Genomic DNA, 27,686 nt, shown 5'->3' with positions numbered 1-27,686 from the left:
GTGAATAAATTTATAATCGATTATCGCAACTTCGCTTTTGCGTATGATCAACAGTAATGTTAATATTTATAAGAAGAGAAATCACTTTTTGTCCGTTCGACACATGTGCATTCACATGGCGGTCGAACCATCCATAATTAACTGTATCGAAAAACGTAGTGCTACTTCTTCAATACAGTTAATTGGTGCGGGACAAAGAATTTGGTATGTGGTCAAGCTTCTATTCCAAATGCTCTTCGCTCTTTTCACCACCTTAGAATTTTCTTCTGATCTTCGATCCGTCTTCCATTTAAACTCTTTAACCCTCACCGATAAAGCCGCAAATTAATTTCATAAAAGTAGTGTTAATATTAGTTCATTCTTATCTTTTTATACTAAATATCGAGTAGTGCAGTCAATTAACTTCGAGTTCGATCGGACATTTTTACAATGTACAATGAAACCCTCTTTTGATTTCAAACAATTCAAATTAAAATTGTTCTTTGCGACATTGTTGCATCTAATTCCATTAATTCGATGGACGCAGTCAAAAGGTATGCAGATGTGCAACCTTTCGAATTGAACCATTTACGTTTCAACTATGAGCATTCTCATGGGTAAAACAATAGGAAATTTCTATGATAAGTTTGCCTAATAATACCGGGTGTAGTGATTAGTTAGAACAGTTAATAATTGTTCAATGCGCAATCTACTTACTCAAATTCCTATGGCAGAGGCAGGTAAAGGAAACCACTCGTTGAAGTTAAGAAGGCACCACCTAAACGATACCCGGGGTCGGGGCCAACTGAAGCGTGTCTACCGTCTTGATAGTTTATGTTTAATGCATATTGGCAGCAATGTGGCCGGTTTGTTGTTTTTTTTCGCGAACCACGATGTCAAAACAAATTAATAATATCGTTTAAGAAGGAAACCGGCGAGCAATCGTCTTCACTTGGTCGAGGCACGTTTTCCTCGTCAAGCATATGGACGTGTGGCAAGTCAGCGCACGAGACTTTCGATTGTAAACGATCATATCTGTGTTTAGGCTTAATTTTGTAAACTTAAAGAATCACGAAGAAAGTTGGAATAATATATACTTTCCGGCGGTACAAATGGCGGATATTAGGTGTTAGAACATTCTTTCTTAGTGTATGACGACAAACAATATTTCTAACCCTCTTCGAGGAAAAATGACCTTAACGGGTTAAACTTCTATCAAAATAATAATAACCAATTTTGTGAGGTATCACGTTCATACTTTGGTTTTGGATTGATCTCTTTTTTCAGGTTATAAAGCAAAGTAATGATCAAATCTTCAAAATTGGGAATATAGATATTTGGTTTTCTTATGCTGTCGTAGAGTGTTGTTTATGTGCCAAACTTTTCTAGAGCAATTTCGAATTGTAAACAAAAATCACGATCAGCTGCATCTTCCAGTTTAATTCTTGAAAAAAAATCAAAGCAAGCTTCGTCTAATTGATAGGTACAGAGGGAATCATCAAGACGAATAATAGACCAGTCTGCAGCCATCCAAACGTGCGACATTGAAAACCAACGGCGGAAATGTGCTCTTCCTAACCAACATACATATGGGGCATCTGAACGATCGATTGATCGGACTTGAATGCCATTGAACTTGACTTGATTCTCCTGGCCGCTGAACGAGCGCACTCCGTCCTACCTTTTGAGTATGGGAGTTTCGCCGGTTTGAATTATTCATATCTCAAGAAGGTTATTGATGATGGGTTGGTTTATCGATAACGTTACGACGGGTGTGAAGGACTTAAAATTTTTCAATTGACAAGTTGTACCGTCAAATGGAGCATCATTTTAATATAATGAATAAAGTTAACATTCAATGATGACTTTATTCATTATATTAAATGATGATGACATAGTTTCTAACATCGTGAGATATTTTTTTTCAAGTTTTTGATTCTCATAGAAAATTTAAAAAATCGAGCAGTAGATGCACACATTTTATATTCCTCAATGCCGTTGAAAATATTTACCCAGTATGACGGATTGATTTAATACCATCACTTACAAAGTATATATTGCTTTTATTATTCTTTATCAACAATGTTGGTGTAAAAATATTTTTCGGACGATTATAAATTTTTTTTTGAATAAATAGGTACCGTAAACTGGGGGAACTTTGATCACTTTTTTCATTCATTTTTGAAAATTTCGGAAGGGGTGGCTTTTTCGTAATACCTAAAAGTTTTAAAACACTTACTGAGGTTAGGAGTATAAAACATGATCATTGATTGCATTAAGTTCAAACGACATTAGTGGTTATAATTAAATGTTTGTTACAAAACCAGGTTTCGAGTTTCGGGGTAACTTTGATCATTATGATTTTTACGTACCTCAACATCTTCAAAATTATTATTATGGTACCATTTAGCACAGAAGGCATAAACATTAATAACAGTAGTTTTTGTTAGGTTTAAACTGATTTTTAACACGTTTTTTTTAAACAAATATGTTTACTCAAAAGATGGACAATGTTGCTGCATACATCTAGGGGTAAAAATTATAAACATTTCTCAATTTTTTTTGACCTCATAAACAAATGAAATTTTGCCTTCATGCCATTCCCTAGATCCCCACACTGTTCCATGTCCTTTTTTTCTTCAAATTTAACCATTTTACAGGATTTAAGCTATTTTTTACTATACGGGCTTTCTCATGGAGAATCACCGTTCTTTTTTCAATATCCAAAAATTATCAAGAAAGGACCATAAAAATAATAATTAAACAAAGCCTTAACAAAGAAAAAAGTTGAACTTTCATATAAAACAACCCATTTGCTCATATATGCTAAAATTTGATCAGGAGAGATGTTTGTTTGTGAGCCTTCGAAAAACCAGATATTTTATGATTTTTAAATTACAGTTTAAGTAATATCAAAAATTATCTAATAACAACAAAATTTAGCATATTTGGAACTCAATTTATTAACTTTCAAACGTAGTTAAAAGTTTTCAGATATTTTAACTTTTAACTTAGTTAATGGTGATTATCTGCAAAAAATTCATGTTGATCAAAGTTACCCCTGAGATCAAAGTTCCCCCAGTTTACGGTACCTATTTTTCTAATGCAGTTACTAGTCTTGGCTAAAATGCATCAAAATCCCCCTTATTCTGCGCCGCGCGTGAGGTGACGATAGTCGAATCACCCTAGTCACCCGATTCCAGTAGTCGCTTTAGGTGAGAAACGTCTTTTAGAATGAACTTTGAATGAGTTCTTATCCTAATCTAGTAGTCAGTTGGGTATGAACCTCTGTCACATCGGCTTCGGGAATAAGGTGACAAGACTCACGTGACTCCGACTCGACTCGACTATCGTCACCTCACGCACGGCGCAGAATAAGGGGGAATGTCTTTGCTTTGCAATTTTTAAATTCCGTTTCCATATGCTGGAATATGATTGTTTCGTTTGTAGCGTTTGTTAATTTCAAAATTTCATCCATCCAAACATTAATTTTTATTATTTCAGCTAGTAAATTTTTTGTTGTATTTTTTACCCCTGAATGTATGCAGTACTCTAATACTTTTTCTTTAATCTTCCTTTACGGTTAAAAAATGACAATTAGCGGGTTAAAAAAATAATAATAATAGATAATAGATAAAAATATTTGTTTAGGTCACATCGAGTATAGACTCATCTTAATAAATCATTTTTGTAACTTGCATATTTTACACATTTTACTCCATTTGAAAAAATGTAGAAATACGAAATGAATTATCCCTCCCAACATACAGTACCGTTCATAATTGTATACAAATTAAAAGCACGCGCACTGTCACTTCGACTTTGAACGTCTATAACTTTTTACTCTGATGATATTTTTTGTTCAATTTTTTTTGCGTTCGATACACCAACTATTACACTATTATATCACAAAATTTGAGCTTTCTGGAGTTTGTGTGGTCTGAGATACAGTAATTCTACGAAAATCGGACTTTTTGAATTTATCTCACTCAAACTGCAATATCTCAGAAACTACACTACATTTTTATTGAAATTTTGCAGAGTGATTGTTGAAATATAAAAGTTAGCATGTCTGAAGGTTTTGAAAAGTTCTATCGATGAGATCAAAAGCTACGCGAGGTGCAATATTTCAGGCATGAACCTAGAAATGCGATTTCTATAGAATTTTGCACGTGGTTTTTGGGGTCAGAGATGGTTTCTAAAATACTTTCAAACCGCCCCGACTTAAACGAGGTGGAGCTCCCATACAAAATTGGTAAAAATATGACACAATCCGATAAATTTTTGGAAACTACTAAACCGATCAACGTGAAATTTTCCGTGTAGCCGTTTCCAAGACCGGGAATGGTTCCTATAATACTTTCAAACCTCTGCAAATCCAAAAAGAGTGGGCTCCTATACGAAATTAACATAAATTTGACATAATTCTAAAATACTATCAAAACCTTCCAAATTCAAAAAGGGGGGGCTCCCATACAAAATTCAGAAAAATTCACAAAATATCAACAATCCCTGAAGGATTTTTACTAAAAATTAATAAATCTAGTTGTTTTGGCATACTGATATGATTTATTGAATTGAACAATAAGTTTCAACAAAATTTGGTAATATATTATATCGATAGACGCTTGCCATTTTAATGAATGAAGACTCTCATCTATTATGGTTGGGATTCGACCAAACCGAACTGAACGCCATCAGCATTTTTTCGAGACACTTCAACTTCATGTGCTAATGTTTTCATCTAGAGATAAAATATTTGATGTTTATGAACCAAAATCGATAATTTATAATCCAAGGAATAAACGAGAAATTTGGTATGTGAGAGTTTTTGGGGTCGGAGATAGTTCCTAAAATACTTTCAAACTGCTCCGACTTAAAGGAGGAGGGGCTCCCATACAAACTTTCAAAAAATATGACATAAATCGAACAATTTTTGAGAACAACTGAACCGATCAATGTGAAATTTGGTGTATAGCCGTTTCCATGACCGGGAACGGTTTTTATAACACTTCCAAATCCCTCCGAATCCGAAAAAGGGTCTTATACAAAACTAACAAAAATTGAGACAATTCGAACCATTTTCAGAAACTACTGATCCGATCAACGTGAAATTTGGTGTGTAGCCATTTTTAAGACCGGGAATAGTTTCTATAATGCCTTCAAACCAATCGGAATCCAAAAAAGGGGGGGCTCCGATACGAAATTTAAACAAAAAAATTGACAAAATTTTAACAATACCTTTAGGATTTTTGTTAAAAATCAATGAACGTGAGTGTTTTGGCATAACAATATGATTTATTGAACCGAGAAATAAGTTTTAACAAAATTTGATGATATATTGTATTGATAGACGCTTCCCATTTTAATGAATGAAGACTCTCATATTTAATAAATGTAACATACATATAACATCATAATGTTTACATAAAGTTGGGCACACTTTTTGATTATGTACAAATTACCCTGTATCTGAATACTCCTCCCGCTTCAAAGAGGGCTTCTAAAGGGTTTATTTGTTGTATTGAAGATCCCTCCATATTTTTTTCTAAAGGGTGGCTCCTTAAACATTCAAACCTTCAAGTTCCTTTGAGACTCAAGACAATCGCACAATTTTCCCGTATGTTTGGATAATGTGCCGCTATTAAGCCTACCCCCATTCCGATACCTGAACTAAATCACATTTAAACTGCGAAAAACATAATTTACAATAATTCGCTGAGCCGTATTTCACCATAAAATAGATTAAATGTGCAGATTTATATTATTGAGTTAATTGCAGTATCGTATTTGATTTCTTGTAATATTATTTAAAAAATGAATTTAACATTTCAGAGTAGTTGTGCTAAGGGCAATAAAAAGTGTAAATGAAATGTCGATATACCTCAGATTTGGTCCTCAATACGTTGAATTCAATGATTCAATACTAAAATTTGTCACCCTATCAGTCACTTCATTGTTGATTTATACTTGATGCTAATGAAAATAATAGTAATAAAATCAATTATAGATTTATGACCTTTACAAACTACCAACTGTGGTCTCTAAAACCAAGCACTTTAATTATTTCAATATAAGCTCTCATTCTATCTGAATTCACATCAATTAAAAGTTTTTCGATATGACTTCAAAAAAATGAGTTATCTTTGATGCAAAACACCCATTTCTTAGGACTTTTTGGCTTTAAGGTCGTTTTATGAAGATCACAAAATACAAAACTCAAATTTTAATAAGCATAACACTGGGTGACAGTCCTGAGTTAGAATATCACATTGATTTTGCTGTATCAGGTCAACTTTTTGAGAAACAGTATTCTAATATCCTGACCTGATTGAACAAAACCATGGTCATTTTCGAACTCAGGGCGTCAATATTAGTCTAATTCAGTTGGAAAACCCTAGACTATTTTCAAAAAATCTTTTTTTGTTACTCAGTGTAATAGCAGATATTTGGACAATTTCAAAATGGTATTTTTTATGAAAATCGATTCAGTAGTTTTGATTTTATTACCAAAGCAATAATCCGGGTCTATATGAACCTAACCGGCTAATTGTTCTTCTTTTTTTTTTTGCTGGGTGACTCTGGTAACCCTATTCAAGAATCTAAAAATGAGAAATTGTAGGTTAATTTGCCAACACTTTTGTGCAATTCGTTCGACACGCTCTTATTCATTTCAAACTGACCTTTTAACCAAATTTTTTAGGATGCCCTTTTCACTCGTTTATTTAACAATTTTAAATCTACACCGATATGATTTAGCTGTCTTCTTCAATCGCTATAATTTTTATTTAAAGTTGTCCTGTAAATTTACCACTTTGTTGAGTAGACTCTCTCCTATCCAACGCACTACTGACGAAAAAATTGTCGGATCATGAATAACTTTTTTTTTAGATTATAAAACAAAACACACAAGGAAATTTTTAAAAAAATTTCTAAATTGTTCTAACAAAAATTTTCCGTTTTTGAAGTATCCACTTTTATCGTGTAAGCGATGTTCGAATAGATCGGTATCAAATATTTCGAAAGGGTTCTATGTTTTCGATGTCAAAAATGATAGGAGAGTGAGAGAGAACTAGAATTGTACTTTTTGGTTTGGCTTTTCAACGAGACAACATCTCTTTTATTTTGCTCCTGATCCTGTTTTCCAGACTATTTCAGTTTACAAGCTTAATTGTAAATGGCAAGTTGTAATTGTAAATGCAAAAGATTTTTAACCAAAAATTTTGGCAGTAAAGTATAAATTTCGAAGAAAAAATTCTAGAATAAGTTGTAAAAATCACTGACAACTGTCTTTTGGTTTTGAAAAAATATAAATTCAATTGACATTACAACTGGTTGCCTAGCAAAGTATTGCATAACAACTTTTCATGCCAACACCGCGGGGCACCAGCAGTGATTTCAGCTGAATTAATTGATTTTCAATGCCAAGACATACCACTATTCAACAGCTAATAACTTTTTTACCTGATAAGATACGAAGTTACGGTCTTGGATAAAGTAGTTCAGCGAAAAATTTTCTTTAAATAATTTATAAATTGGCACAAAAACCATTCGCAGGCTCGGTTCCATAGAAGAAATAAAAATTATGTTGATTTTTCAGTACAAAATATTCCATTTTCCAATACAAAACAAAAATTTTAAATCTACTCATGTAGTCTTAGCAATTCTTGCCAATACTTTTTGCTGTCCTCTCGATTCGATATTTTACACCACTTAGATCTCTCCATGAAATCCACTTTTACTATTTGACTATTTCAATCTGTTACGTCTGTTCAGCTGTTAAAATCTGTTCTTATATCCAATTCGAATAAAACACCGATGTATTCAGAAATTGAGACTATATGTTCTAAAAAATGCTGTAAAATTATGTTTCTTCCCTGACCAACTTCTTCTGAACTTGAATTCTGAAGTTTTCCTTTCAACCTCTTAACTTGGAATCCTTACCAATCATTTTCAGTTGTCCTTTCAACCCTCCACGTTTGCATATCGCAAAACATTCGCGCTTCACCGTCACATCATTGGGATTTGGCATATGTAAATTGCAACAAAATCCCACCACACTGCATTGTTTTGATTTGCCGGTTTGTAAACTAAGTAGCAGATCATTGCACACTAGTTAAAGGTATAACCAGCAATCATTTTTAATTGATACTTTTGAACATGCCAAACGCTCATAAATAGAAAGGGCAACAGCAATACTCAACCCTTGAAATGATCACATACTAGCGCATTACACATAGACTTAAGAATTTTTCCTCACATCACATTACGTTCAACATTTGTCTCCATTTATAAAAATCTCTACTTTCACTTACCTACATTCCCCTTCACGCCTAAACGTCTATTTTGACAAGGGTTCTACCATAATCAACCTAATTATATGTAATGTAACTTCAATGGGTATGTAAATTTCCCTAAATCATACCTAAAATCATACACGCGTTAGTCAACGGCTAGCTGTTGGAGATTTGCGAGATTCAGCTTTCGTGCTTTTCACAATTCGCAGTAGATACGTCGGCAAGATTCACTAAACGAAGGTCAAGGTTTGAGCGTTTCACATATTGTCAGGCAGTGTGCAGTGCACCTTTAATTAGGAAATCATTTCAGTCGACATCAGTGGCGTAAGGTTGCGTTGATCTCACTCGTAGATATACAGGTAAATCTAAGTTCCAACCGTTTTGTTTTTTTTTTTTCAAATTGCACCTTTTAGAAGCACACCGCAAAAAAGATCAACACTACATTTTTCCATTCCGATTTTATAATTTGATGTTCCAAGGGAAATTGAGAACTTTATACCACTTCTAATGCAACTAAACTTTCGAGTTTTCTTTCGAGACTCGAGTTTTGGATTCACTTCTAATGTGGAGGATAAGTTCTAGACTAGTTAAGTTGAAAACCTACTGAAAAAGTATTCCTTACACAAACTAAATTGTTTCAAATATTGAAGTACAGCAACGTTGTGGACACCTCTCTGCTATGAAAAATATAAAAAAATTGTAGCAATAAGCCTGGTGAAGCTGAAGTAATCTACCCACCATTCACCAACATAACTAGCAAGGCCATAAAGAGAAAAGAAATCGTCTGGTTAGATTAAATGTGCTTTAGCTAGTTCATTTTGCGCCTTTTTTTGTTTCTTCTCTGCAGCGAATAACCTATGTATCTAAGTTGAAATGGTGGTTCCTTTCTTGGATGCACAAATCCACTGAGCGATCGCGTCCGTCGTCTCTGGGCATAAGTTATGTCATGCGGTTGTTTGAGTAATTCGCGACAACTCAACGAGAACAGAGACGCTAGACGGTGCGACTAATTTTTCCTTTTTTTTTCACTTGATCTTTTGCGCAAGAGGTTAACCACCATGCCGCACCGTACTGTATGTAGTTGGTATCCAATGGCCCAAAACAATCGTTGAAATCTTCTGTAAATGAATGTTGGCCCCGAAATGCGTCCAACGAGGAAACAACGATTTTTGTTTTTCGTTTGTTTACACTCTGTGTCTCTGCGTATGTTTTGTACATTTGCACTTGACCGATAATCGCATTGTTCGCGTGAACGCTCTGCAGGCGTGGGCACATACCTTCAGTTTTCCTCCGCTCAAAAGAGATTTTCAAATAACCACAAGCTTCTTCACTCGAACAACTATCCATAACTTCCCCAAGAACAACATAAGCAACTTTTTCAGCATCCTATTTACCCCACTACTTACACTATCGATCAGGCGTATCGCCGAAAGCCAAACTATATTATTGCGCTGACTTGACTTTAGTCAACGTTCTATGTCTAGTTTTTAAATCGCGCTGCTCGATGACCGTTACTGTGAGCCGAAACAACAATCCGATCCGAATGGCGGCTAAGTTTAGACTAAACTAAATAGTATTGTGGCGGATGGATCGCCTTGTCCGATCTCAGAGCTAACTATATGATTCTCAATCAGGTTTCTACTCAGTTTACTCATGTTCTTTACCTGACTGACTGGCCCCTGGTGCAGCAGCAGCACCTTTGAAACCCCCAACGGTCGGTGGCCGAGAGAAATCATGAGTAGAATCATCAACACGGATAGAGAGTTCGTTCACTGCTCTGTTCTGGCTGACTGACCGGTTTTCTTACCTTGAGAGCCAGCTAGGTAGCTACCATCCATCTGTTTTGAAGCTTTTGATAGTTTTTTTTCTGTACTGCTTCTATCGTTTCGGTGAGTGAGGTTTTCTCGCTGTTTTCGGCGGTGTGTGGTCATATGTTGGAACATAGGCGTCGATTAGAAAAACTGCATTACTTACTACCTGTAACAATTTTTAAATGTCATCAAACACAGAGTTTTCAATAAACATTAAGAAAACTTCCAAAATGGATTTATTTATTTTAAAAGGGTCATCCATAAATATTATAATTATAATTATTCCAAAATATAAAATAATAATGTGGAAAATAGAAAATATAACAATTTTTTAAAAGTTATTTTCATATTATTCCGTCTCACGACATATGTAACTTGATTAAAATAATTCCTGAAATTCACTCGGTCCATGGCAATCGTTCTTCAATTTCTCGAACATCCCACATTCGCCAGATCACGCTCCACTTGGTCTAACCACCTTGCTCACTGCGCCCCAGCTCGTCTCGTTCCTACGGGATTCGTAGCGTCAGTCAGTCGTCCGGCATTCTCGCAACATGTCCTGCCCAGCGTATCCGGTCAGCCTTCACCACTTTCTGGATACTGGGTTCGCCGTAGAGTCGCGCGAGTTCATGGTTCATCCTTCGCCTCCGCATTCCGTTCTCCTGCACGCCGCCAAAGATGGTTCTTAACACTCGTCGCTTGAATACTTCGAGTGTACGCAGGTCCTCCTCGAGTAATATCCATGTCTCGTGCCCATAGAGAAAAACATCTGAACCACGTCTACGAAAGTTTTCACAAACAATTGACTTTTTTCACTAAAACTCTTAGCGCAGGTGGAAACTTACTCAAATGAGCTCAAATTTGCCCAGAGTACCGTAAACTGGGGGAACTTTGATCAGCGGGGTAACTTTGATCAACATGCAATTTTCGCATATAATCATCATCAACTAAGTATAAAGTTAAAATATCTGAAAACTGTTTACTTCGTTTGAAAGCCTGTAAATTGAGTAACAAATAAGCTTAATCTGGTTTGTATTACGAGATTTTTTATATTGCTTAAAATATAATTTTAAAATCTTAAAACATCTGGTTTTTTGGAGGCTCACAAACAAATATCTTCCCTGATCAAATTTAAGCACTTAGGAGCAAATGGGTTATTCAATGTGAAAGTTCAACTTCTTTCTTGGTTTAGGTAAAGTTTAAGTGTTATTTTTATGGTCATTTGATGATAATATTTGGATATTGAAAAAAATCGGTCATTTTCCATGAAAAAGCCCGTATAGAAAAAGTGGCAAAAAACCCTGTCAAACGGTTAAGTTTGAAGAAAAAAAAAGAACATGGGAACAGTACGAGGACTTAGGGAATTGCACGAAGGTAAAATTTTATTTGTTTTTGAGACCAAAAAATATTAAGAAATGTTTATAATTTTTGCCCCTTAATGTATGCAGCAACATTGTCCATCCTTCGAGTATGTTTGTTTTTGAAAGAAAACGTTGAACAAATCAATTGAGTCGAAACAAAAAATTACTGTTATCAATGTTTTGAGCCTTCTGTGCTTAATGCCATCAAAACAATAAATTTGAACATATTGAGATACGTAAAAACCATAGTGGTCAAAGTTACCCCGAAACTCAAAATCTGGTTTTGTAACAAACATTTAATTATAACCAGCAATGTCGTTTGAAGTTACTGCAATCAATGATCATGTTTAATACTCCTCACCTCAGTAAGGGTTTTAAAGCTTTTAGGTATTACGAAAAAGCAACCCCTTCCAAAATATTGAAAAATGAATGAAAAAAGTGATCAAAGTTCCCCCAGTTTACGGTACTTGAAAATGAATGTGGATTAAACCCTGTAAGTGGCATTGTGATCAGCGAAAAAAGCCGAACTAGTGAACGAGTGAACTAGTCTCGTAGGGAAGATAAGGGCATAACGAATTCCCGGGCACCATCTTTACAGAAATATTTAAAAAACCAACTCGGTTCTCAAGTGACGAATATATTATAATTTTTTAGCACCGGAAAATAAGCTCTTATGATCGTTAAATCATTTTGATCTATAATATACGCACTGCAACATGATTTATATATTGTTCACCAATTTTCACCATCATTAAATTTTTGATTTTTTACTATAATCAATTTTTAAACGCGTTTTTAGTTCAAATTGTTGAATCGGGACGTATAGCGGGAATGGTAAATGAAAGTCAAGCTGTAGCTCTAAAACTCAGTTGACATCATCGAGTTGAATTCGCTGCTAGATTCTACGGCAGAAAATGCTCATCGTGCCCCAATTAATGGTGCTCATACTGCTCCAGTGACCGCTGCCAGGAACTGATAGAGGAAAATGGTTCCATTGCCGGAGAGCGCTTTGCACCCGAGGTCAGGAACTGCCGGCTGAGCCCTAAAAACAGCACTACGATTGCTGCTGGGAACACGTACTGGTCTCACATTTACGATTTTTTTAAATTTTTGTTGATGAACACGGATGAACACTATAGTATTCAAGTATCACACAATCAATCATAAAAATATAGTTGTCTTTACTATATTTATAGTTCAATACCTAGAATCTATCATAAATTTGTAGTTGAATCTATCATATTTTCAGTTGAATCAATTATACCACTACAGTTGAATCTATCATAATTAAAGTTAAATGTTAGAGGTCAACCAGGAATGGTTGAATCTATCTATATCTATATATATAAAAAGCAATTTCTGTGGGTTTGTTTGTTTGTTTGTTTGTCCTCTATAGACTCAGCCGTCTTAAGAGCTAGAGAGCTGAAATTTGGCATGTATAGGACCAGGACCATGTATAGGACCAGGAATGATGAAAAATGTTTTCGGATTTTCGGATGACCCCTTCTGAAGGGGGTCGTCCATACAAGACAAATATTGTTTTCGCGATATTGACGTTATTTTTCGTCGGATTGTGATGAAAATTTGCACATGAGGGTTTTGAAAGACGAGCAATCGATTTCAGGCATTGCATTTTGGGTCAGGGGTCGGCAAAAGGGGTCGTCCATATCGACTGTTTATTGTTTTTGCGATATTGGCGTTATTATCCATCAGATTGAGATTAAACTTTGCACATAGTAGTTTTGAATGACGAGCAATCAATTAGAGATGCTAAATGCGGAGTCAGGGGTCGTTTAAAGGGGTCGTCCATATTAACTTTCAATATCTTAGTGATATTGACGTTTTCATACGTCGGATTGGGATGAAAATTTGCACATAGGAGTTATTAGGGACAAACAATAGATTTCGCTAATCCAAATTAAAGTCAGGGGTCGGCCAAAGGGGTCTTCCATATTAACAATTCACTGTTTATGTGATATAATAGTGATAATACAACGGATTCGGATGAAAATTGGCAGTTTTGAGGGACGGGTAATCGATTCTAGGTATTAAATTCAGTGTAAGAGGTCGGCAAAGGGAGTCGTCCATATTAACCTTTCCATGTGTTTGCAATATCGTCGTTATTATACATAGGATTGGGATGAAAATTTGCACACGGTAGTTTTCAGGGACGGGCAATTGATTTCAGATGTCAAATGTTTTGCCAGGGGTCGACGGAAGGGGTCGTCCACATTAATTAAATTTCCACTGTTTTTAGTAATATTGACGTTATTATGCAATGGATTGCTTAGGAAATTTGCACACGGGAGTTTTGAGGGAAGGGTAATCGATTTTAGATATCAAAGATTGTATAAGAGGTCACAAAAAGGATTAATTTTTTTTGGCAATAATTGCGTTGTTATGCAACGATCGAGTCGAAATTTATACACGGGGGTTTTCGCCGCGGTAAATTGATTCATGTTTTCGTGTTTTCGGGACTTCCGACTTCCGAAAGACTTCCGACAAAAAGAAGTGGAGTACTAGATTGTCGGAAGTCTGTGTTTTGTTGCCAGTTTACCAGCGACGTTTCTAAAATTTTTATTGAAGTTCACAATATTATCGTCGTCACTTTGTGTAAGCATATTTTTCTATATTGATTGTTTTTCTACCGATTTGTACAAAATTAATAGTTTTAGAAACCTTGTAATGAAACTAAAATATGTTTTCAGGACAATATGACTGCGATGAAAACTGCAATATCCGATTTTCTATAGCGATCCTACCTTAGGATGCCCGTTTTATCCGACTTTCCCATATCTATAAGATTCATTCTAATAAAGACTGGAGAAGGTATATTTCTTAATTTTATTTAAATATTACATTTTAAAATATGATTTTTCGGCTCATACTTAACGTCTGGAATAATTTTCGAGAACATCATAAGAAAAACATTTTACCTTTTTTTTAGAACTGATCCTGTACAAACTTCGTTGCGCCTGCAATTTTTTTTTCAGGGATTTTCATCCTTTTGGATGATTCATCCCATCTAGTTGCGCTGGCAAGTGTGCAAATTTGATAACGTGGGATGTTGTTTTAAAATCCTGATTTTTCTTTCACTGAAGAATACATACGTTATAGCATGAGAGTTGTTTTTGATATAGTAGACTGGTTGGGTTGAGGGTTGATAACAGAATGAGTTTATTAAGAACTATGTAAGTCAATGGTTACTATTCCAACATCCCCCCTTAACCGTGACTATTGTATCCCAAGTGCTTGTCTTCCGGTTTCGAAAGTGGCCAATGGTAGAGATTTGGTCAACAGGTCCGCCGTTTGATGTTTGGATCCAATATGTTCCAACTTGAGAGACTTGTCAGCAACTTTCTCGCGTACAAAATGATGTCGGATGTCTATATGTTTGCTTCGCTGTGAATATCCGACTTCATTTTCGGCAAGGCAGATGGTACTCTTGTTATCGCAGTAGATTGTCACCGGATCTGAATCTCCAAACAGCTCTTTCCGAATTCGCTTCCACCAGATCGCTTCCTGTGTAGCAGCAGAAACCGCCATGTATTCAGCTTCGGTCGTTGACAACGCCACCGTGGTTTGTTTTCTACAGCTCCATGTTATCGGTCTGCCGGATTGAAGGAAAACGAATCCGGTGATAGATCGTCTTGAATCAGGATCGTTTGCCCAGTCTGCATCGCTGTAGCCGAAGAACCTTCGATCAGCTTTCTTCGGATAGATCAGTTTCATTTCTTTCGTGTGCTTCAGGTACCTCAGGATACGTTTTGCAGCCGTCCAATGTGCTTTCCCTGGATTACTACTAAAGTGACTAACAGCATTCGTAGCATAAGCGATGTCGGTCGAGTACCTTGTACCAAAAACTGAAGACCTCCTACTAGTTCCCAGAAAGGTACATTGCTCATGGCGTTCCGCTCTTCTTCGATTTGTGGGCACATCTCCTTCGTGAGCTTCTGGTTGAAATCGGCAGGGGTAGACGCAGTATTACAATCAACAACACCAAACCGATTAAGCAGATCATCTATGTAATGCTCTTGATCTAGCATCACCTCGTCCGTGGTTCTGGTGACTCGGAATCCTAGGACCTTGGTCGCCAGGCCCAAATCTTTCATCTGGAATTTGCTTTCCAGAGTTCTCTTCAATTCATCCACTCGTTAGTCGTTGCTGGTTGTTCGAAAATATTAACAAATCGTCCACATACACGGCTACAATCAAAATCGATTTATTTTCTATTTTGAGGTAGACGCAAGTGTCGTATCTGGATCGCTTCAGACCAGCTTTTCGCAGTTGCCCATCCAGCTTCCAGCAGCAGCTATCAGGTAACGAACAGTAGCGTAACGGACAACTGGGGAATAAGTTTCCGTGTAATCGACACCCTTGACTTGTGAAAAACCTTTGATCACGAGTCGAGCTTTGAAGCGTTCGAGTGACCCATCGGCATTCGTCTTCACTCGATAGACCCATTTGCATTTCAATGCCTTCCTCCCGCTGGGCAAGTCCGCCAGCTCCCAAGTACCATTCTGGGTTAGCGACTGGTATTCTGCTTTCATGGCCTCCTTCCACTGCAAATCGTTAACGCTCGTCAGGGCTTCGTTCATCGTTTGGGGTTCAGTCAAAGTATCCTGAGAGGAGGGGGAAACCTTTTTAGGAAGAATACCTAATCCCATATGAAAATCTCGATACTTGCCTGGGAGTAAGCGCTCCCGCTCACTGCGCCTTACCAACATTTGTGGGTCCTCTGAGTGTGAGTGGAGCGCGGAAGCAGGTTGTTCTTCCTCGCTACCATCTTCAGCATCGCTGTACTCGGACCAATTCGATTCTTGATCATCACTCGATACTATATCGACCTTCTTATCGGTAACTGGCGCTTGATCCACTTCGGAATCAATGACTAAGGTGACAGGATCAACTTCTGCTGAGGGCTCTTCATCGTGAACGAAAACACCTTCATGCAGGAAAATAACGTCGCGGCTCACTATCACGTTTCTTTTCTTTGGATGATAAACGCGATACGCCTTGGAATTTTCGCTGTATCCCATGAAGAGACACTTCTCCGATTTTGGGTCCCACTTCTTCCTTTTTTCGTCTGGAACTCGTACCATAACCTCCGAACCAAATACTCGAAGGTGGGCCAAATCCGGTTTCCTGCCAGTGAACTTTTCTTCGGGTGTTACCTTCAATTCCAACATCTGCGAACGATTGATGATGAAGGAAGCCGTAGCCACAGCTTCCGCCCAAAAACGTTTTTTCAATTTGGCGTCACACAGCATACTCCGAGCTCGTTCGACAATCGTTCTGTTCATCCGCTCGGCTAACCCATTCTGCTGGGGAGTGTAAGGAACACTGGTTTCATGACGAATACCTGCTTGACGAAGAAACTCTTCCATGTTGCTATTGAGATATTCTCTGCCATTGTCGGATCTGAGACACTTGATAGTCTCACCAGTTTGGTTTTCAGCATATGATTTGAAGTCCTTGAAAGCACCAAAAACTTCACTTTTCGATTTCAAAAAATAGATGAAAACCTTTCTGCTAGCGTCATCCACAAACGTGAGAAAATATCGGCATCCTCCGATCGATTTCGTCTCCATGGGGCCACACAAATCCGTAATCCGTATGAATCAATTCCAATACACAGTTTGCTCTTCTACCCTTCGATTTGAATGATTTGCGACTGTGTTTTCCTTCGATACATGGAACACACTTCAGTTGGGTGCTACTGTTGTAATTGATTCCTGTTGCCATTCCGGTTAGACGCTGCATGTTACCAACGGACAAATGACCTAACCGTCGGTGCCATAGTTCGAAATTATTCCGGGCTTGAACCAAATTCGCCGACTCGGTGCGTACCTTCAGCTTGTACAGACCGCCAGTTTCCTTTCCGATTGCAACGACCTCCTTTTCTGGACTCAATACTTTGCAGGACTCTTTATTGAAGACCACTTGGTACCCGTTTGAACAGATCTTGCTCACGGACATAAGGTTGATCGCCAACTCTGGAACACACAAAACATTGCTGATGGACAGTTCACATTTCTTACCATCGCAATCGGCGTCTAATTTGACAGATCCTTTCGTCACAACAGGAACAACGGAATTGTTCGCCACGTTGATACTGCCAGACATACTAGTGGCTTCTTGCATAACGCTCCTATTCCGGCAAAGATGAGTGGTGGCTCCAGAATCAAATATCCACTCTTCCGGTCCTGTACAAGCCTCCACTGTGTTGTACGCAGCGAAGAATGCTGCATGTCCGCTTTGCTTTCCGTCTCGCCCCGATTTCGTGGATCTTTTCCTCTCACCCTGCTGCTTGCATTCGGACGCATAATGGCCCATTTTGTTGCAACGGTAACATTTTATCGACGATTTCTCACCGCCCTTCTGCGCTGTCGGGTTCGAATAAAATGCTTCTTCACTTGAGCCAGATTGTGAATCGCACACCTTCACATCTTGAAGAATCTTGGCTTTAACAATGTCCGCTGTCAGCTTGATGCCAGATGATTCCAGTCCAAGAATCATAGGTTCGTAGCGTTTTGGTAATCCCTTCATCAGCAAACTTGCGAGCCACGTGTCGTCGACTTTAAAACCAACCTCGGCCAATTGATGACTTGTGGTAAAAAGCTCGTTGACATATTCCTGCGTCGATTTGCATATCACCTCTTCTTCTCGCTTCGCGCCAACCAATCGGATTGCCGTTAACTTTCGCAAAAGTCCGATTTTTCTGGTTGAGCCATCGTCCTCGTACGTGCTTCGAAGATTGTCCCATGTTTCCTTCGCCGTCTTCGCATCTCTGACCAATCCGTAGATACTCGGGTCGATGCTTAGACATATCGTGGCCAACGCTTGCTCGGAAACCTCGTCGCTCACCGCCGGATCTTCATCGTTTCTCGCTTTCACTGCGCACCAGGTCCGTTCCTTAATAAGGACCATCTTGGTCGCGAAAGCCCAAGAACTGTAGTTCTCCGAACCTCGTAGAATTTCCCGTATGGAAAGAGCCACAGAACTGCTTCCGGTCTTGATGTTTCTCGAATTTTCCATTTTCTTGAGAAAATTTTTCAACTTGTTTATTCTGCTAAGCAACCAACCGTTACTATGTAGCTTGCTGGGTCCACAACCTGATATAATAGACTGGTTGGGTTGAGGGTTGATAACAGAATGAGTTTATTAAGAACTATGTAAGTCAATGATAACTATTCCAACAGTTTTTTAGTATATTAACTAAACCGCTGCAAAAAATTTCTGAGTTTGCACAACCGTTTAAATTTTTGATGTAAATTTGAATGGATGAAGAAATTTTTGCTTATTAAATCATCCAGAAAATTAAAATAAGCTTGAAATGAAGTTTTTCTTTAATTTTTTATGTTGGCTATTCTTATGCTTCATGTTCACATTACAAGCAGCTAAGCATTGCATGAAAAAAGTTATAATCATTTCAAAATAAAAAATCTGAACCCATTGAAAAGTAGTAAAAAACTGCAGACTTTGCTTGCTACAGCTTTTAATAATTTCATGACATGTTTTGGTAAACGTTATATATATCAATAAATTCCCTGGCTATGTAAAGCAGTTTTTTGAGATTTTTTATTCTTATCCTACGGTTACACAACTTTCAAACAAGCATTTAATAATTAAACATTATTCAACAATATTAAAACAACTATTTTAGTAACTCAAACATACTATATTTGAAGGATGTAGTCTAGATGTTTCTGAGATAAAGAAGGTCGAATTTGGGTGTTTCCTGGCATAGATTTCTTCGCGGTCCTTAATGTGTTAGCAACAAACAGGAAAATGTTCAGGCGGACTCATTTACTACTGTAATATTCTGTTATTTCTTAGATTCACTTCGGTATACTTTCCATGTAAAATAGGCCAGCACAGAGATTTCAGCAACAATCAAAGGTTGTTTGACAACTGCAATGAGAAAATTTAAATTTTATTAGAAAACAATACGAACAACTATTGCACATTATTTAAAAAAAACGTCGAACATTATCTCACAGATATATATTCAATGTTTGATCCCTCTACAATACTTACAGTTGTAAATTGACCATGCCTGTCCTGGGTAAGAGTCACAATCAAAATGCAACTGTCGAAATATTGCTTGAAGAATAGAAACTTGAATTTTCACTACCAGCACGACCAATCGAATAAGGCGAAATTTTTTCTGAAATAAATGTTTCATTTTTATTTTGAAAAATTGTAGGAGAACGATCAAATTACCTCTAGTAAACTATCCGGATAGCTAGATTTTATGTACCGTATGAGAAGAAGGAAAGCTATAAACTTTAAAACGATTGATACAATCGATACGGGCAGGAAAAAGAATACAATTCGGTAGTATCGATCCTGAAATTTAAAAAAATAATGTTAAGTGTAATTTGAACTTGCATTTATACTATTCATTCAAAACAACCTCATTTACGAAATAGAACGCTATTTCCGTTATCGAAACAATCGTCGCTACGAATGGAAATTGAACGATGTAAAATTTGATCGCCGAGTATTTGCCACTGAAAAGGTTCGCAGAATTAATTCAACTGTAAAGTATATTTGGTGAAGCATACTCACAAGTATCGAAAAAGCTTTCGTTTTATTTTGCCTCCCGTAAGAAGTTCACCACTTTTCATTTCGTACATATTTCGCAGTTCTTCATCTCCACCACAATTTAGGCGGATATACCTATAGGCGCATTTCAGAAGCCAACGAAAAAAAAAATCAAAACAAAAACAAAATGCTTGTAGATAAGTTTGATGAAATAAAAGATGACCACTTCTAATTTTACCAGAAAAACGCATAAATACACCACGAGAGAGCTACGAACGAAAGCAAGTCCATTCGATCCGATAAAACTGGGACCACTAACGAAACGATTGAAAATATCAAAATTATCTGGAATTAGAAAAACGTTAAACATGTTAAAAGAATTCCTCACGATGGTAATGGAAATCAACAAAAAGTGACAAGGTATAGAACTCTTCGATACAGTGAAAAAAGTTGTTTTACTCACCATGTAAATTCCATTACAAAGAATAAGAGAAAGCCAGTTGTACTGTCTATAGTTCTTTCTTATTGCTTTAACAACTTGCACATACAGGAATGTTACTCCGAGTAGTGCAATCGTGAACACGACTAGTAAAGCTATCAGAACTGATATGTATTCTGGAAGAAGAGGAACAAACAACATAAACTTTTTGAATGATTCAGTCTTAATTTTAAGATGACTCATTTTTTTATTCGTAGTTGATACATACCTGTAAAATATTCCCCCACCGAGGGAATATAACTGAAGCAATCCTGGCTCATTATTTATCTTAGTTCCATTACTTGTTTTTAAAAAGATATTGGACATACGAAAAGTGCATAGAGTTTCCCCTGCAAAGTCAAGAAACAACTGAAAAATTTTTTTCCAATAAAAACTTGATGTATAGGTATCATTCATTGGCTATCTACCGGAACATTGGCTATTCGAGATAAGGCGTCGCCATCGTCCGCTAGAATGATCCATTGTTTTTTTTTAAAGGAATCAAATTAAAATTCCACTGTTCCACTTCATTTCAAGAAAAAGTAGTTACACATATCTTGAAATGAAACATGAAAACATTAATAGCTACACAGAAAAAGGCTACATAGTTTATGAAACGATCCATATCAAGAATACTATCGAATACCAAGCTTCGTTTTACAAAACTCGATAAGTGGCTGAATAATAGTTTTATAGACAAATTTTCATCCTGAAACAGTCTAAAACTGAATGCCATTGAAGACGCTGATTTTTTTCGGGTATTCGGAGTACCTTATTCTGGGAACTGAAAGCGTCTAGCGTTTACGCATTGTTATCTGGCTGAGAACTTACAATCAATAAGAAATGCGCGATAAGTTTCGAGTATTCAGCATGGCGAAGAAAGATCACACGGGTAGTGCAAATCAATCAGCTGGTTTCTACATCATTTGGACTGAATAATCATTGAGCAAAAACGATGACAAATACTAAAACTACTAGTACGTACTTATGCATATATTATTAGCTTATGAAGATTTGTCATTTTGGTTTCATCAATCATTGAAAATAATATAATTGATCCATTGGAACTACCTATTGTGAAACTATGATTGCAGTCTAACGTAAAATTTTCCACAGATTCGATTCTTCTCTACCGAGATCTTCGAAAATTTTGAATTTGAATTAAAACTGTCTTTTTTAATGATTGATATTCATCCGATGCAACAAGTATGGATGATGTGGTGATAAAATCACAGAGAACCTCTGTGTTAAAATCCCTCATAAAAAATAATTAAACTTTTTTTAAGCACAACCAGATTGCAATTGCATTGCAATTTTTCTAGAATAAAGTTTTGTTCAGTTTAATTATCCCAGTCTCCTGAAGATTAGCAATGGTCTATCTCAGGGGTTTTCAGATCATTTGCTTGGCGGAGCACTTTTTAAAACCAAAAATTTTGACGCAGCACCTACATTTTTGAAAGAATGAAAAACCCAAGTTTTGGAAACTTGATAGTGGCTACTCTTTGAATAGTCTTGTTTTTATTAACAAAATATGTGTCATCAAAAATTAATGATTTCAATAGAAAAAAAAGCTTTCTTCGATTTTTCAAGCTGTAATAAGTTTGGTTAAATTTGTGTCAGTTGTAGCCTGACGTCTGGTTCCGCGTTTAGTCGGGATCGGTATTTTGTCTTCGATGCTAGATATGTGGGAAATCCAGACTCACATAGATAAGTTGTGGAAAACGGCTGATAAATAAGTTTTGCTTTATCGGACAAAATTTGAAAATCATTTTTCAGTTGACACCAATACTCCTCCAACGACTTTTTGGATACGAATCTTTCCTGAAGCTTCGAATCAAAACAATGTTATTGTAATTGTAAATGATTTCATTATACACGTGGGCCTGATAGTTTAAGTTTACACCAAGGAATACTAAAATAAATTTATCAACGAAAAGTGTTGTGATAGTCATAATTCTTGAAAATTTTCAGATGATAACTGCGAGGTTATTTCTGACTGAACGCTTCTTAAATTTGGAAAGCTCTCCAGGTTGCACTTTTTAAGCGATTCTGCTCAAAATTTGATTTTTCTCTTGATCGTCATGATTTTGCCGTTTAAATCGAAGTTTGTTATCCCTTTACCTTGCATTGAAAGACTGAAGTCATTCATTTTATGAAAAATGTCAGCCGAATAAGCCAACCTGACGGGCCACTGATTATCATTCAATCTTACCCCTAATGCCAAATTATTGTAGCTCAAAAACGCTCTGACTTCCGATCTTAATTCGACCAGGCGAGACATCGATTCTCTACGAGATAACCAGCGATCTTCGGTATGAAGTACACAACGCCTTGGATAACATTGAATTCATCGCTCGAGCCTTAAAAAAGTTGATTTTTTTACGCTTTCGTTTCTTCATAGCGAGTGCATATAGAAGATTTTGTTGATCCATTCTGGGATGCACTGTTTCTATAATTTTCAAATTAGAATTTTCAATACAATCTTTTTTTATACAAGAAATAAAATTAATCATTACAAAAATTGTTTTTTTTTTATTTCTGCATTTTCGATACCTTTAAGAGATAACGAGAAACAGCGTTTTAAATTTTGGTTCAAGAATAACCATTTTCCAACTTCTCCACAAAAATTCCTTGTGGTTAAAAATCAACTACATCCTCACTTCTCAAGAGATTTTGAAAAACGACTTTTGTGGTTGAAAATTCAACTCAGAAATGTAAAAAAAATTGTGTTTCATTTTGAATGTTTAGGTGGTTTCGTCGACCAGGTGGCTTGCAAGCTTGACTGCAAGTTGGAAGCTTGAATACTTTTTCGCTGGTGGCAGCACCGTAATAAAAAAGTTGATGTCCCAGACTACTTGTTCGAAAAACTATTCTGCCGGGTATCTTGATAGAATATAATATCTTTGAGCTAGATGAAGGATGTAATAACTACTTCCGTAAATTTTGGTCATTTCTTTGATCTTGGCAACGACTCCAGCAGTATTTTCAACTACAGCTTTCGAACCTTCCGTGCATACATCAATGCGATTTCCCCATGGAATATTGTTGCCCGTAATATAATCATCAATCAGCTTGAAAATTTCAGCCCCCGTCATGGAAGTTGGCAACGGTTTGCAAAAGAACAAATCTTCTTCAAAACATTCAGAACCTTGATAGCGAACAAATATCATCAGAATTGCTAGTCCTGATAGTAGCAGGCTGCTACATCTGTGGATTCGTCAAGCTGCATTTCGAATTTTGAAGTTTTCAATCGAGAAACTAAAATGCTTTAAACATCTTCAGCCATGGCACAAATTCGCCGAGAAACCGTATTGTCAGACATGCATCGAATTTACCAATTCCTCTGTTTTATCGTCAACCATGATACGGACGACTTCTTGAATACACAGGTTTGATTAAGTTTTCAGCGATAGTATGCGCTTCTCCAGCTTTTCCAATCGGTAGCTCACTAAGTACGACTCAAGAACAGGCTTTTCATTGAGTGTTTCGCACACTCACTCCTGCAACACAACGTTGTTCGATCAAAGCAGTGCATTTCGACAATCCACCATTCTTTACTAACATGGATTTAGCCGCCCGTAAAAGCAAAGCAAACAAAATTTATTCATTCGTACTATTTGCCCTGTGAATATTTTTTTCCTCATGCTTCGATAAAAATGAAACCGTTTTACCATCTTTATGGCATTCGCGACTTTATCAACGTTGCAGTTGGCAGATCGTTATTGAAAAACTATCCGGTACAACTGTGTTCGATGTTTACTCTTGGGCTCGACCTCGCGGACATCGGCTCAGGAGACAACAGACTTGCCAACTGAGCTATATCACAAGCCCTAAAAAAAGTTGGTTCATGATTTTCATTGCGTACGTCGCGGAGCACTTTCAAAAGCTTCGCGGAGCACGATTTGAAAACCCCTGGTCTACACGCTAATTTTTTTATAACCATTTTTGATTCAAAAATAACCATTTTAAGCCTTTTGCCTCAAAACTGCCAATATGGTTATTTTACAACAATTTTTATAGTTTCTATTTTAACCATATTTATAGTTCTCAAGTGATAACCAGGAAATGATTCAAAATTTTTAGTGTTTCATCGCCATTTTGAAAAGCAGCCGAACGCGTTTTTTGAAATATTTTGTGAGTGAACAAAAAGGAGCTGCTAAAAGGTATTAGATTTCATAAATTTTATAAATTTCATAAAGATTTCATATCTTCATAAATTAATCCAAACCTAACAGTTACCCAAATGTAATTTCAGTGCACCAAATGAGCTCTCCGTTTCCAGCTCAAAGATCCAGCCGGAAGATGCGAAATATTGTTAAGGAGAAGTCAAGAATGATGTTTCCGATTATTGTTCCGGTAAAAAGGAATCGATTTCTTTTTCTAATGAACAAGATGATGGTCAAGAAGGATCGTATGAAAGTGCTACATTCAAAAGTGGAGTTCCTAGGATCAAAAAGGTTGGTAAATTTATGTGAATCTTAAATGTTGAATTCGAGGTGTAATAAAAAAAAACTAAACTTTTAGCAAATCCAACTTACCGTAACATTTGGCCGGAAGCTCGCACAAAAGCGATAATATACAAGACGAATGGTGGTTCATCGTATCGCTGACGCATCGCGTATCGTATTCATCTAACCAGTCAAATTCCGGGTTTGACCGCTTCTGCTGGCGTTTTTTTGCTGATAGAAGCAGCCGAACATCTGCCTTTTTGGGCAAATCCGGAAACGTTCAAGGGGCGAATTTTCATCTACCTTGACAGCTGGTGCTAGTGGAAAACGGCGGGGAGGCAGATAATCAATCAATTTGGCTGCAAGCTACCAGCAGGGCTAGGAAACGGTTCAGGCAAGGAAAAGTGAACAGCAATTACCTTTTGCTTTGAAACTAGCGCTTCTCAAGCTAAGTCTTCCCAATCACGAAGTCGACGCACAAAGTTATACGGAATAACTTGAAATTATCAATCGTTAAAACGTTAAAATAAGGTCTACAGTAAACATGCATGTTAAACAAAAAAGAAAATATAAAATAAAATAGAAAACTCGCATTTTTTTCTGAATTTTTGTCGAAAATTATGAAAATTTCACATTTGCTATTCTGCTTTTTATATAACGGTTCAAAAATAACCATTTTCGAACTTCTACGGTAATCTTCCTTGCGGTTGAAAAATAACCATATTTCTACTTCTCCCCGAAAAGTCATTTTATGGGTTCTCATGGAGAACTCATAAAATGGCATTTCCCGGGAAAAGGTCAAAAATGGTTATTTTTGAGACGTAAATGGTTTAATAATTTCTAGCGTGTATGTGGTTTATCTATAGATGGAGACAATCAAAAACCTTAGTATTAGTTTGTTGTATCCATATATACACTCAGGCAAATTCTTATTATAATTTTCATAAGATGCATCTTATGAACCACTTTTTAGAGTGTAAAATAATGTTTCATAAGAGTCTTATGAAATTCTTTCAATTGTCATACGATGTTCTTATGAAAAAACGGCATTGTGAAAAAATAATGAACACATTTATTCATTGCATCAGTTTTTTCATCATCTAACAGTACGAAGCAATCGCCAGTTCATAGTTATTATAGTTTAGCTTGAATGTTAAAAGTAATTGTTATCTCCGGAATGGTAAGTTCGATTTGGTGTTTTTGGTGTGAACGTTTAATATATTAGTAAACTAAAATACATTATTTATCTACTTTTCAGCAAGCTGGTCGGCAAACAACGCAAGGTCGAAGATCAAGATCCGGCAAAAAAACTTTGATGGAGCCGTCTGCTGATGGTGACCATGAATGATTTAATTTAAACAAATTTGGCAAACAATAAAGTGAATGTTTTCAGCATGAAATATCTAGAATTATTCTTATTAGAAAGTGATTTACTGTTTCCATAAGAATCTCTTATGAAAAGCAAAACCTCTCATTGCAATAGGCGTTCATCTTCAGAATTCATTCGCATCATAAGACAATCTTATGAATTTCATTAATTTTTCTCATGGCGCCACTTCATAAGAGAATCTTATGGCATACATAAAAGTATTTTTCTGAGTGATAGGGCTTTTGCTACACCCACATACAAGAAGTCTGTTGGGCAAACATCAATGGTTTTTATATGCGGTAAAGGCAAAATTTAGCTAAAATGGTGTTTTAAACTCAAATGAATGCGTCTTTTCTCTAAAAAAGTGCCAATAAGTATATTTCGAATCATTGGCTAACAAGTGGAAATAATAAGGTGAATATTTGATTGACTAGCAGTGCAGAAACTAGCAGAAAAAAAAATGGAAAAAATCGCTATTATGTTCAACGGTTCCCCCAGATCTTTTGTTGAAGCTAAGTGTTTTCGTTGCGGAATTTATAAATATCTTTAGCAATATTTCCTGTGCATCCTCAGGAAACAGTCGTATCCTGTACAGAATCTTCATTTATCCAAAAAATCACTCTCGAAATCAGAAAAGAAAATTTTGTAACAAATAAACGAGCTTCTTAAAAATGTGCTGTATATTGAAAAACTATCAGTAGTTTTTGTTCAGTCCGACCAGTCGACTGAAGTTAGAGAGAGAGACGAAGAAAATACGCGAGAGTACCGCACTGAGAGAGCAAGACGGCTGCTCTCGCTGAAAGCGCCTAGAAAGCTCTAAGTTCTAGGCGGTTCCATCTGGCGCGAGCACGTGCTTGTGTGCTTGCTCGTCAGCGTATTTAAGGGCGCATTCTTTATGCGCCTAGGAGATTTGGGATGAATCATCCAAACGGATGAAAATCCTTGCAAAAAAAAGCGCCTAGGAGTGGGCTCTAGGAAGAATGACAGCTTGCTGTTAAATTCCTTAATAAAAAGCGCCTAGGAGTCAGTCGTAATCAAACCGTCAAACCGTCGAGATGGGATGGTAGTGTAAATATAATTTGTAAATAATAGAAATAAGTGAAAAGAAATAAAATACTATAGAAAAGTAAAGAAAGAGTGTCTTGTGCTTCTTCGTTGCTTCGTTCCGGCGCCTTACTCCCGGGTCCAGCTGCCACATTCGGCTCTTTTCAGAGCCCCTCCATCTGAAAGAGTTTGGATCTCGGTCAACCAGGCGATCGAGATCCCCCCGAGCCTTGGCCGCCAGGCAGCGTCAAGAGGACCTGCCTCCACTGATGGGACAACCATGCGTGGTTGCCTCTTAAGGTCCAATCCCACGAGGGGAGCGGACCATCAGTGGTTGTTTTCCTAAGTG

General features: G+C 36.8%; 2 protein-coding genes and 1 long non-coding RNA gene across 7 annotated transcripts in view; 1 reads left to right on the top strand and 2 right to left on the bottom strand.

Moving 5' to 3' along the window:
- Positions 1–27,686, bottom strand: part of LOC129751583 (organic solute transporter alpha-like protein) — a 181,635-nt gene that overhangs the window by 27,086 nt on the left and 126,863 nt on the right. The window contains exon 1 of one of the 5 annotated variants that reach the window (XM_055747179.1): positions 9,683–9,825. The exons of 1 other annotated variant lie outside the window; for it this stretch is intronic. The gene's annotated coding sequence lies outside the window, so the exon portion shown is untranslated. Of the gene's footprint in view, positions 1–696; positions 806–9,010; positions 9,119–9,553; positions 9,826–27,686 lie in introns of those variants that run through there. 3 more of the 5 variants (XM_055747180.1, XM_055747182.1, XM_055747181.1) reach the window with 3 other exon arrangements.
- Positions 19,145–20,835, bottom strand: LOC129751585 (uncharacterized). The gene is made up of 8 exons (XM_055747186.1): positions 20,706–20,835; positions 20,462–20,613; positions 20,237–20,343; positions 20,023–20,133; positions 19,868–19,964; positions 19,675–19,800; positions 19,489–19,618; positions 19,145–19,362 (listed from the first exon to the last, which is right to left on the bottom strand). The coding sequence occupies exons 1-8, from the start codon at positions 20,755–20,757 to the stop codon at positions 19,277–19,279; spliced, it is 861 nt and encodes a 286-aa protein (XP_055603161.1). The 5' UTR covers positions 20,758–20,835; the 3' UTR covers positions 19,145–19,276.
- LOC129751592 (uncharacterized) lies at positions 24,573–25,449 on the top strand. Its single transcript, XR_008738749.1, has 3 exons — positions 24,573–24,639; positions 24,732–24,933; positions 25,001–25,449. It is a non-coding gene; the product is annotated as an uncharacterized LOC129751592 (long non-coding RNA).

Source organism: Uranotaenia lowii, chromosome 3 (genome assembly GCF_029784155.1).
Source record: "Uranotaenia lowii strain MFRU-FL chromosome 3, ASM2978415v1, whole genome shotgun sequence".
In the NCBI taxonomy this organism is placed as follows: Eukaryota; Metazoa; Arthropoda; class Insecta; order Diptera; family Culicidae; genus Uranotaenia; species Uranotaenia lowii.
This window is presented reverse-complemented; position numbering and strand designations above follow the sequence as displayed.

Excerpts from the sequence above, each read along its gene's own strand:
- LOC129751585 (XM_055747186.1), bottom strand. The coding sequence starts at position 20,757 with ATGAGCCAGGATTGCTTCAGTTATATTCCCTCGGTGGGGGAATATTTT. Across the intron at positions 20,614-20,705 it reads GGTGGGGGAATATTTTACAG|AATACATATCAGTTCTGATA; the intron begins GTATGTATCAAC and ends CTCTTCTTCCAG. Across the intron at positions 19,801-19,867 it reads CGTTCTATTTCGTAAATGAG|GATCGATACTACCGAATTGT; the intron begins GTTGTTTTGAAT and ends TTTAAATTTCAG.